This window comes from Brachycentrus maculatus, unplaced genomic scaffold (assembly GCF_059751285.1).
Source record: "Brachycentrus maculatus isolate JH-2025_06_01 unplaced genomic scaffold, ASM5975128v1 h1tg000031l, whole genome shotgun sequence".
In the NCBI taxonomy this organism is placed as follows: Eukaryota; Metazoa; Arthropoda; class Insecta; order Trichoptera; family Brachycentridae; genus Brachycentrus; species Brachycentrus maculatus.
In genome coordinates this window covers 826,435-839,807 of record NW_028280785.1, presented here as the reverse complement: position 1 = coordinate 839,807, position 13,373 = coordinate 826,435, and the positions used below count along the sequence as shown (strand labels likewise).

The following is a 13,373-nucleotide window of genomic DNA, read 5'->3' as shown; positions in this document are numbered from 1 at the left end:
TGAATTTTGCATAAATTATCTTTTGCAGGTTTTATAAATGTTAGTTATTAGGAAAACTCGATGAAATATAAAACCTTTAAAAATATTTTTTAAATGCTGATACATTGTGGAACATTCAATTAAACTTAATAAAAAAACACAAACTTTGTATTAATCGCTTTAATTTTTGATAATATTATTCCAACGTGTTTCGACAAAAACCTTGTCTTCTTCGGGGTTGTTTACATACTATGATATGTATCCATATCCGAAGAAGACAAGAAAAGGTCGAAACCGGTTGAAGTATCAAAAATAAAAGTAATCAAAAAAAAAAAGTTTGAAATTTATCAATTTCAAAAATGTTTGTCATATCATCAACTCTCTTTTTTTATATATCACAACTGTGGTACAGTACTTTATCAGACAAAATGATATATTTTTTTAACATACATATATATTTATACGTTATTTATATTATTTGGAGGTACAAAGTACCAACGGTACATATATTTTTAATTTATAATAAATCCTTATTAATGCACTTTACACTATCTATATTTACTCATAAAAGTCTAAATAATAATATATGAATAAAAAATGCTTTAGATAACGCGACATTAAAAATATTATTTAAAAAATGATGCAACTTTGCAAAAACAATTTATCAGCTTTGTTTTCAGCGATAGACCCGTGCCCCCCGCAGTCTGTACTTATCAAATTGGGATTGGCTAATGAATACACATATTTTTTTAATTACTGATAACGTCGATCACATTATGACTCGAGTGACACGAGTTTATCATTCTAGGGGGTTTACGACTTACTGCTGTTGCCGACCCCAGACTGTTTTTCATTTTTATTTTAAGTACATAGAAAATTACGCTCTATCTAAATAAAGTAGATAGGTACATTATTTAAAAGCGATTTTGATAAAACGATACATAAAAACAAGTAATAAATTAGTAAATTACAATAACAATTGATACGCAATAACGATTTCGTATTACACTTTGGTAGAATCAAGAGTCTTAGGTACAGTGACTTACTAATCTAAAATATAAAAAAAAAAATGTACAGGATACATCCAATCGTATTATTTGAGGCCAAATATACGACAAATCGCTACTTAATATTCTTTAAACCCAGGTAACATTAGACGAAATTCAATATTTTACTTATATAATGCCGATTTTGTAGTAAAACATAAGGCTATCTTCGAAAAAATAAAAGGTTTTGAAAAGAAAAGGGCTGTTGAAAAAAAATCCAATAATCTCGTGCATATATTATTTTCACATTGTTTTATTATCAATACAAAAACGGGTTTTTAAGCAAAAAAAAAAACAATCAAGTTAAATGTTATGGGAAAAAATATTATTATTCTTCTTCTTTAAACCCTTATCCGCCCCACAGTGGTGCATAAGGCACTGCAGCATATAAACGCAGTGTCATCTTGATCGTCAACAGTCCAGAGTAACATTGAAAATATATTAGAGTGAAAAAATTACTTATATTTATTTGACCCCCCCCCCTGGGAATCGAACCCGGTACCTCCAGAACGGTAGCCGAACGTGCCGACCATTACACTACTACATTTAAGTTGCGGGCTATCGATTATCCACCTTTAAATTAAATTTATTACTAAATTTATGTTTACAATCATTGCATCGAGGTGACCGCACGATGTTGTTTTGAAGCACATATTTAAAAGTCAATAAATTATTAAGGTGATAACAAAAAGTTGTTTACATTCGCGAATTCGCATGCTTAATTCACACTCAACCTTTAGGCAAACACAATCAATGTTTATTGACTTATACTACTTTACAAATACACCTCATTAAACAGCGAGCAAAGCATAGTCTAATCAATAACAATATACCTACCTCATAATACGTAATAATTATAAAAGAAAGCAATTAGTTCAGTGGATTAATTTATGTATAAATATCGTTTGTTTAAAATCTTAATCTCCTATTGTTATCTGCCGATTGCTTAGAAATGCTATCATAACGTTAAATAAAATCTATGGATTGTTTATTTAGGTTTAACTTAATAAATATCACTATTTTTTTTTAATCTATCGTGACAAAATAATAATTGAAAAATCTCCTTAGCTGTGAAAACACAGTGAGTGAGATTTTTTTTGAAAAACCTTTTTTTTTAAATGTCCCTTACTGTGTTTTAAGTTTGGACAGCCGACGTGTTTAGGTGTATCATATTTTCAAACGCGGTGTTTGAAAATGACGCAGAATGCATAAAAACACGTGTATAATAAATTTTAAGAAATAGTGATATTTTTCAGCGGAAGCTAAACTGGCAGTACACAATGGAGTTCTGGTTCCATCCCTTATGTATGGAAGCGAAGCATGGAGTTGGCAAAAGAAGGATGAAAGCAGACTGAATGCAGTCGAAATGCGATCCCTCAGACGAATGTGTGGCAAAATGATGTTTGATAGATGTTCGAATGATGAAATAAGGAAAGAATGTAAGGCTGAGATAAGCATTATCGATAAAATTAAGAAAGGTGTGTTGAGATGGTTTGGACATGTGGAGCGTATGAGTGAAGAAAGAACGGTTAAACAAATTTATGGAGCGAATGTAGTTGGAAAAAGAACCAGAGGACGACCGAGGAAAACTTGGCACAATCAGGTATGTCAAATACTTGAAAGCGGCCGGGTCAGGAGTCGTAATAATCGTCGGGTTTGTATGAGGAGATGCATGAATGTAGAAGAGGCAAAGAATGTTTGCAAAGACAGAGTGGTGTGGCGTTCGATTCTCTCTGCCTACCCCTGCGGGGAAGCGGCGTGATAGTTAGTTAGTTAGTGATATTTACAAAGTAGAACTTAAATTAAAATTTAAAATAATCTTCCAAGAAGGTAGTAATTTAGAATTGTCATAAGTTTAAGTTTGGTTTGTATTGTTAATAAGTGATATAGCATAAGTACGTAAGAAGTGAGGAAATAAGAGCGTCCTTGCATTGCTGAGGTGTTCACTCCTAAACATGAAGTATTCAGGTCATCAGAAGTTGGAGTAGGCAAGTAGGTACACAATTGTAGAGGGCAGATGATGCAACGGTAACAAATCGCTCACTCCTTTAAAGAACGTCATAAATCGAAATACTTGATTTTTCAGGAGAACGTTTTTAAAGTTTAATAATATAATATAATGTACTAAAAATAAATATCAAGCCACTTATTGAACTTTTTACTGTGCAACAGATCTTTTTAGGTAAAACCTGAAGGTTTTTTCTCCATTAGAAAAATATTTATTTTGTTGAAAAAAATAACTAAACAATACCTTTTCTTCAAAATGCAAAAACAACACTTTCTGCCCTATAGCGGGTAAATATTATGTTAAAAATATGCCGCTTTTGCTGGGATATAGTAAATTTTCTGGGCATTCCGAAAACATGCACAACTGAAAATTGACGATTTTTGATTTATGACGTTATTGAAAGGAGTGAGCGAATTGTAGAGGGCAGATGATGCAACGGTAACAAATGATTACACCTAGCGGTATATTTAATTTTGATAGGTGGAAAACATAGATAAAAGCAGATAAGATGGCAATAGAAGAGGCACAACGCTAATAAATAGTCCAGTCTTGGATTTTTGAAAAACTGCAATAATCCTTAGCTTTATTTTTTGATATCTCATCAAAGATGAAGAAGAATATGGAAGTCTGGGCATTTACGGGGCTTACGACCGTCATAGGCTGGTTTAAGTGATCACTTTACACACGTGTAACATTCACCAATTCTACCCATTATTGACAACCACACTACTCAAATTCTTGGAAGTTCTATATATATGAACCAATTTAGAAACCTTGTTCATGAATCACTAGAACTTCACTAGAGACATCTATTGGTGAGAAATGCCCAGACTTCCATATTCTTCTTCATCTTTGATGAGATATCAAAAAATAATATAAAAATAACTCTTGTAATTGGAGATAATCCAGATTTTGTGAACAAGTATTTGGACACACTCAAAATGTTGTAAATATCCTTAGCTTTTATTTATTGTTTCGGCATTCACTTTGTGGTAAGACATTATAGAATCAAAATTAAAACACTTATTTTTTACCACTTGATATTTAGACCTGAGACGGAAGCGTAGCTTCCGAAACTAGTCGTTAAAATAAAATTAAAATAAATATAACTCAAGCGGTAAAAAAAGTGTTTTAATTTTTATTTAAATCCCTGGATTGTTGCGATTTTTGCCTTTTTAAATGTGAACACGGTGGATGGCAATACAAACAAGTAACATGACTTTCATCTTTTAAAAAATACATAAGAAAGTGGACAATTAAGAAAGTAGACAATTAAAATATCATCCACTGAGCGATATTTTTTTCTTAAACTATGTCCGCACCTAGATGGTGTATAGGGCACAGCATCGCCTATTATGTGTATTTTGATTCTTTAAGCATCAAGGTTTTACTGTATTAATGAAGTCGATGGAAGCTCGCATTACAAAACCACCACGTGGTAGCCAGAGACCCGACGGCACATATAAAAGTCAATCCCAGACATCAATCAAAGGCGCATTCAAGCACATTACACATTAGAGAACAAACATGTGCGAAGTGGACTTCTGACGGACAATTAGGTGACCTATAATTCAATATGGCCGACTGCCCAGTGACGACGAAGCCGTAAAATTGTTGAATTATTTGTTATTGTCGCGAAACTTCCTCAATCGATAGCAAACAACAGTGATATAATAAATATCACTGTTGTAAAAACCTGACTCGATCAAACATTCAAAGGAAATTTATTTTATTTTACTTGTTCGGGAATTGTACAGCTTTACATAAAAAAATTTAAGTCACATAAACAATATAAAACATTTTATAACATTAACAATAATAAAGCCAATTAAACAATTCCATTTTATAAATACGAGATGCAAGGAGTTAGCAACAGGTAAAGCACTTATGGATACCTTACATTCAACAGATTTGTATTTATCAACGAATAAAATCCTTATTGACTGTGAAATTAAGTTTTATTTGGTGTACCATTGGTAGAAAAAAGGTCCAAAATTATAATAAAGGTATACTAGAATTGCAAACGGATTTGGCTATGGATAATTTTTTTATTCGTTATTTGGCTCTTTGGCTAATCTTTGGCATATTTGGCTCTTTGGCTATTAAGTTTCCTGATCACTGGTTAATACGAACTTATAGGTGAAGCAATAGGCCATCTGTAGTGACAGCAAATAGCGTTAGTCGCCCGCTAATGAAACACAACTAAAATTATTAATGACTCGTACATCTAACAATATGACCTAATCATGTAAACGAACGCTTCTAAGAATTCAACAACGATATTACAATGTAAACGTATTTACTAACGATGGGAAAGCCGGATATCGCAACAATCACTCATTTCTAATCGCGTTATAATTTAGTAAATATTATTAATATACTTTGCTATTAAAATGTTATTATTATTATTATTAGCATACGGGTTTCTAGAAACGGCGCGATGGTAGGTACCCATTTTTATTATTATTGACCGAAAATATTTGTAAAATGTCAATATTGTCAATGTGTACGTGACTCAAGGCATATAGTTTAGAAAATACCGAAATGTTGGCACGTCACATTAAAAAAAATCCAGACCCATGTTTGGTTCAACATCGTAAATACGTATTTGTCAATATCATAGAAAAATATTAAAAGTTCAAATATTGATTTTGATTTACTTTAAAACTTTACTATTTTAAATCTATCATAATTTGAAACTAACTTATCACCACGGGGGTAGGCACAGAGAATAGAACGCCACACCACTCCGTATTTGCAAACAATCTTCACCTCTTCCACATCCATGCATTCCCTCATACATACAATTATTTGAAATACTTGATCATGCCAAGTTCTCCTTGGTCTTTCTCTGCTCCTATTTCCAACTACATTCGCCTTTTTATTGTTCTTTCATCACCCATTCGTTCCCCTTTTCCAGAACATCTTAACACGCTTTTCGTTATATTATCGATAATGCTTATCTCAGCTTTGCATTATTTTCTTATTTCAGCATTCGAACATCCATCACACATCGTTTTACCGCACATTCATCTGAGGGATCGCATTTAGTCTTTCATCCTTATTTTGCCAACTCCACGCTTCACTCGGGAGATTGTGTACTACCAGTTTATCTTTCGCCGACATGTTTTTAAACTGCTAAAACTGAATTCAATACATCCTTCACACTGTTCCCAGCATTCAGTCTCCTTCATACAAACCTCTTTGTAGATTTAACCTATCCAATTTGCAAAACATCGAAAAAAAAACAATTTTTAACCCGATGAAGGAGCCGGGGGTTACTTTGACCCGGTACTCTAGCTATTAGATTCAAGTCAAGTCAATTATTAATATTATTTCTGCAAATTGAAAAGAGAAAGATAATTCAATGAAGAGAGACATACAAAAAAACGTTGAAAAAACCCACATCTTTATCATTACGAGACGAAATGATAACAGGTGGAAATGTGTACGTCATTCGATATCTTTTGCAGACGGCATGCATAATAATAACCTCGTATGAAACGATAGTCAGACAGGGTTGTAAATATTCAAATCAAAGAAATGGCTCGGTCATAGTTTGTAATTAAATTATACAATTAGCACAAAACAGTTAGTGGGCCAAACAACGCGCCTGCAAAAAATACAATAACTTTCGTGAGCAATAACCTGAAGCAATCTCCTGAGAAAAACAATGCGCTACAGTTAATTTTCAGGGGCAAAATGTGTGTATACAACTCTTTGTTCACAAATCTGGGTTTGCCCACTAAAGGAGTTATTTTGTAATTTATGTTTTTACACGGTAAATACCACTATTTATTGTATTTAATAGTGGTATTTACTAATTACCAAGTAAAACATAAACTAAAAATGAATAGATATTACCGCAAAGTGACTGCGGAATCAATTACGATTTGTTTTCTATTGATATCACAACAAATGCTTAAAAAACATTAAAGTCTGGGTATTTACAGAACTTACGACCTGTCATAGGCCGGTTTAAGTGATCACTGTATACACGTGTAACATTCACCATAAAACAAGTTAAATAAAAATCAATGTCAAATTATAAATTTATAAAAAACAGAATATCATGTTTTCAAAACGTCTTCTAGTATGTAAAATAATTTGGAAAGAATCTTACATACATTTCATGAAGGTTTCTCCTAATTTTATTTTTTTAATACTCAACTCAACCATAGGTGGTGCCTAGAACTCGCATGTGAACGAAGGTAACGAATAAATGATAAATACAACTTCCAAAACTTGAGAAGTGTGATTGTCAATCATGGGTAGAACGGTAAGTGTTACACGAGTATAAAGTGATCACTTCAACCAGTCTATGTCAGGTTTTAAGCCCTGTAAATATCCAGGCTTCCATCTTCCCAACCAATGTTGAAATATCAATGTGTGTGTATATGTAAGAAATAAACTTATGGATTCGGGAAGTGCGTGTTTGGGCTGCAAGGACAGCGATAAAAAGCGATCTGAATTCAAGGAAATTAAATAAGTCCGAGGAGAAAGAGAAATAAACACGATATGTAATTCTCAAGTTCATGGAAGGTATGCGAAGGTGTAGGTAGTAATCAATACAGGTATAAAATGAATGTTCAATGATATAACGTACAGCATTCTTAGGTTACGTCACACATTTCCCCGTGTCAGGAATAAAAATACGACCGTATTTAGTTGGATTAATTTCTAATGCTATTTTCCTCAAAGGTTCCACGTCAATATGAATGGCATTAACCCCTGACCTTAACACAAATATCAAAGTTATACTCGTATTATATGTATACATAACGAAAAGTTCGTTTTATATTCAATTATGCAATACTTAAAAAGTGCGGATGGAAAATAAAAGTCATTAGAAGTAATTTGAATTGTAAATCGTGTTGAGAGAAGCATTCTTCTAAAATTGTTGCCTTATAATGTTGTTATCCAACTAAAGGTGGTAATAGTAATAATAAATTTACAGTTAGACTTTTTGGCAATCTGCATGAAGAAAACATAGTATGTATAGAAAAATAAAGTTATATGATGATAATGAAACTTGAAGCAAGATAAAAGCTGTAAAAACACGAGAAGGTAGTATTCTACAATAATTATTAATTTATACCTTGCTTATATATTATATTTTATTGTCGATACAAAGGTCGTTGTATCGAAACAAACAAAAAAAATGATAAGAAGGATAATGCACCAACAAAAACATTTTAATGGTCGTTTATGAAATAAAAGTGATTAGTGATATCACTATTTGCAACAAAATATTTAATTATAAGTAGAATTATTTTTTCACTGAATATCGAGATTATTGATGTTAAAACAAATGACAAAGCTATGGGTAGAAACGTTAAATTAACGCAATTATAAAAGTTAAACCGAGATAAATTATCAGCCCTGAGATGAATGTAAGTGAACAGGTCACGTGATATTACTCTTGTTTAGGATTACGTCTGGAACAGATAAGAAGTTTTATATAACAGGTATAACCGATGTATCATTATCGAGCATCAATTTACTCGTTTCATTTATAAAACCAAACCAAAAAAATATATGCGATAATCACAAAAATTAATGCCAGAATACAAAAACGTTTCTATCTATGATATAACATTAGTAGAAGCATTCTAAATCAGGTATTTAATATGACATATAAAGTAATTTGTGATTTTGGGTATTGTGAAACGTGCTGAAATCTAGATTTAATCAATAATAATAATTATTACCCCGAAAATGTGATGTCTGATAATGAGTTATGTTAATAAACACAAATATTAAAAAAAAATATTACATACAAATATACAAATACTGTAGTACTAATATTTTTAAACAAATATATTGTTATTTATTGATTTGGCGTTTAATTTGTAGAACTCCATTTTAATTTATGTATTGATTTGAAATCAAACACAGATTTTTAGAGTCTACTAAGTTGTATTTAATTAACAAAAACACATAAAAAATTATATTGTGACAATTGTTTCGCCTTGTTAGGGCATTATCAAACGACATTCGTTTGATAATGCCCTAACAAGGCGAAACAATTGTCACAATATAATTTTTTATGTGTTTTTGTTAATAAAATACAACTTAGTAGACTCAAAAAATCTGTGTTTGATTTAAAATTAATACACAAATATATTGTTGTTTAATTTTAGGAGTGTGAAAATAACTTTAAATTAAATCATAATATTGATAGCTTTATACATATTATACAATATTTACTTTTTTGTGAATACTTAAAAATATAAATTAAAATAATATGATATAACTAATATATAGTGTTGGCGGCCGAGTAAGGTTAAAATAATCAGAGTGACATTTAAGTTGACAAATACACTATAGGGCATGGAACGTGCAAATGATGCAACGGATATATTGGTCCCGCAGCTAGTAGATACACGCTCATTCGACATACTGACAAATTAAAATTCAACGATATAAAATCAATCATGATGTTTTATAAACAATGAAATTATTTTTTAAATAATTGAATGAAGATTTTTGTAAACCATTACGAACGAGCTGCGTTTACCTTGCACCCACTTCTTTTTATAAGAAAACATAGTTAAATTAAAAACTTTGAGATGAAGAATTTCAAGGCCTTACCAACGAGCGAAAAACCATTTTTCATTAGATTAGTAGTGAAGAGTTTGAATAATTGTGATTTATTTTTATACATGTAGGAGATAAATATTTTTTTAAATGTTCATAATAATAATGATCGTCACACGTAAAGTCGTGGTAAAGTAATAAACGTTATAATATTAGAAAAATTCTAACCATCTATTACGGAATAATGATAAAACGTGATTTACTCGTAGAATGTCAGTGATTCAAGAACATAGTTTCTGATGCAACAAACTTGCAGACTGCAGTACCAGCGCAGTACTTACGAAGTTTTTAAAAAATCACTACCCATAAAAATCACTATCCGTAAAACGATTATTTTTTTATTGAAGTCCAAATAATGGTATATTAAATCTAAGAAAATGACAAAATGAAATGACAAAAAATGTAAACGCCATAAAAATAATAAACCTGATATTACTTTTATGATGGAAAAAATGCACAAATTAGCGTGATACAGAATACTGCATAATGTTGGTGGTCCAAATAAAAGATAACTAGTTCTTTATCCGTAATATGTGAGCAAATAAAAACGTGATTATGTGCTTTGCGTTTGTTTTTTCAGTTATTTCGTACTCATAAATATATTAAATTATTATTTACATCGTGCCAACAGATTGTTAAATTTTTAAGCCACTCTTTTCGCCATTTTCGCCCTGACAGTGCCTTTTCATAGATACCAAAACATACATACGTATATTTACATAAGTTGAAATGTCTTTATTTCATCTGACAATCAACCGGGATATCTACGTTGGTACTCGCAAATCTGACGAATTAATGCAGCATTGCAATTCATTGCGAAATCTTAAAGAAACCAGAAAAGCGTGAATTCTCCCCAGGGAACTTTAGGTCCTTTGGGAGCTTCGAAAGCCCGGATAACATTTACGAAAACTCAAAAGAAATTGAAGCATAAGTCTACCTGGAAACCTCATGCTAATGGCTAGATAAGAAAGACAAAATATTACCGATAGTGCCCAGTGTTATAAAAAAACACCGAAGAATTTTAGAGGCTACTTTAGAAATATATGAATCTGTAAATACAAAAATGGTTTATGAGGTACTCTGAAATATTTTAAAGTTAAAAGCATGTATTTAATGATAAGAAAGTAAGCAGAAACAAAGGAAAAAAAATGCAAAGAAAGTCAAGCAAATCTTGCGCTGGGACTTCATACGAAAGTTAACGTTTTAATTTCGATGCTTGTATCAGGTAAAAAATCAATATTCATGTGTTTTTCGGTAACTTTGACTCTTTGATAATATGCAAGAAGGTAGAAGTAAGCTGTTCGTTAACGACCGGATCTGATTCATTTCATTGATCGAGTGACCTGATCTCAATTTTGAGTAATCTCGTTCACAAACACTGATATGTATTTTAAACTAAAAAGGGTCACCGATTTTCGCGATAGAAAAATCTTCAACAATTTTTGTTGTCAGCTATTGTCGATAAAATTTGTTTTCAAATTTCTCCTAGGCGCCATTTGCCTGACGAAATATCCAAGTTCAATTGATTCGATCTTAGCGAACGGATCTACTGACGCGGATCATTTGAATAACCAGATCTTACCGACATTTAGTAGGTAGTTACGATATCCGATACGAAACCAAAATCCGCATTGCAACGAAAGGTTACCTTACAACACTAATTGCAGAATTTAATGAGCGGATCGGCCTCTATTTCCACGACATGTGAGCAGTATTTATGCCGGAACTAAAATCCAGGAATTTGAAATATTAATCGGTCTATTTGCTGCATAGTTATGGCGGTACTGACACATATTTTAGATCGAATGTTGGCTACAATAACTACTTGCTGTAGCAAATCAAAATACATTGCACAGAACCACAAACATTTGCTTATAATATGTCGGAACTTGAAAGCCAATGCTCTGAATCGATGTAGGTACATCACAACATTCACTGTGGATAGAAATGGAAGATGACGACTCATTTCAAATTAACGGAAAACTTTCACATATTCTACGATAACTGTGGTAATCTCTATATAGGTACAATGTTATAGTAACAGTTACGAATATATATGGTTATTCTGAACTGGCAGAAAAGTAGAATAACGGATAAAATTGATTGATGGATAATGAAATGAAAGTGGAAAATAATCCTGATATTAGGCACAGGCTTTCTTTCAGGCACAGCATCAAATTGACGGAGAATAAATAAATATATTTATTATTATTATTATTATATTACATGTATAGATGTGAAAAATAATTATTTGCACATCGCTCACTCCTTTCAAGAACGTCATAAATCAAAAAACTTGATTTTTCAGGAGAACGTTTTTAAAGTTGAAAAATATAGTACAATATATTAAAAATAAATATCAAGCCACTTATTGAACTTTTTACTGTGCAACAAATCTTTTTAGGTAAAACCTGAAGGTTTTTTCTCCATTTGAAAATTATTTAGTAAATTTAAAAAAATAACAAAACAATGCCTTTTCTTCAAAATGCAAAAACAACACTGTCTGCCCTGTAGGGGGTAAATATTAAGTTAAAAATAGGCCGCTTTTGCTGGGATATAGTAAATTTTCTGGGCATTCCAAAAACATGCACAACTGAAAATTGACGATTTTTGATTTATGACGTTCTTGAAAGGAGTGAGCGACATGTCGTCTTAAATGTTAAAATTAATGTAAATTGCAAAGCGCTCTTGAGGTGATTTTTCACCAAAACGCCGGAATATAAATATTAATTCGGTTATTAAGCGGATGATCGATAGCCCGCAACTTTATTTTCGGTAAACCCGTGTAACATTTGACTACATTGAATTTTCAGCTTAAAAACCGTTTTTGGATTGAAAAAATAAGTTTTTCTTCGTAATTATATGGTATTGCTTTTAATCGGCGGGTATGCATGAAATTTATGAATGTGCAATGGGCGAAGATTGTTTGCAAAGATAGATTGGTGTGGCGTTCTTTTCTCTTCCTACCTGTGCGGGGAAGCGGCTTAATTAGCTAGTTAGCTGGGTAGATGCTGAAATTTAACAAAATATTAAATTGAATATGTACTTACAATCGGAACATTTTTGAAACTTCATTCATTTTGAAAGCGGCAACGAAAAATTTGTAAGAAATGTAAATTTATATCACACAGAACACGTGGAGAGTCAATATCATAAATAAATCGAGTTCAATTTATAACTAGACACTTTACAACTTGATTTTATATTTTTCTGATAACACATATTGCACAGTTTGTACTTATTTGTTCACTAGACCCAAGTGTAAATTCTTTTTCTAGGTAAAATATTCGTATTTGGTGCACTTCAATACTGTGTGCATTCACTTCGGACGATAGTTAATCACTGAGCGCTTTGAGCTTCGACCGATGTCCGGTATCAGCTATACAGACAACAATAATGACAAAGTGCGGTCGGTATAACGCAAAGAATGCGTTTCATGGATAGTTCGCGGTCATTCTACGTGTTTCCTTCATTCAGAGCCGGATTACGAGAACGGTACAGAAAATTGGTCGGAGAACCATTAACAAACTACACAAATGACAAAACGGTCGAGATTTATTATCGTAGTGATAACAGTCCCAAGCGCCTTCGAGGTAGTATTTTACGAAAAAGGATCCACATAAATCATCTAAAATTATTATTATTATTAACTGTTTTGTAACTACGAGGTATAAAGTAGGGGAGTATAGATCATAGGTTCCCAAAGTTGACTGGGTTCCTACCCATCTAACAAAAAAATC

The 13,373-nt window shown here is 31.9% G+C and overlaps 1 protein-coding gene across 3 annotated transcripts in view; it reads right to left on the bottom strand.

Annotated features, from left to right (window-relative positions):
• LOC148312830 (uncharacterized) overlaps nucleotides 1-13,373 on the bottom strand; it is a 50,407-nt gene that overhangs the window by 26,044 nt on the left and 10,990 nt on the right. Inside the window, exon 1 of one of the 3 annotated variants that reach the window (XM_088272176.1) lies at nucleotides 12,684-12,981. The exons of the other annotated variants lie outside the window; for them this stretch is intronic. Within the exon in view, the coding sequence (XP_088128302.1) occupies nucleotides 12,684-12,712 (29 nt within the window). The 5' untranslated portion in view covers nucleotides 12,713-12,981. Of the gene's footprint in view, nucleotides 1-12,683; nucleotides 12,982-13,373 lie in introns of those variants that run through there. 3 annotated transcript variants of the gene reach the window in all.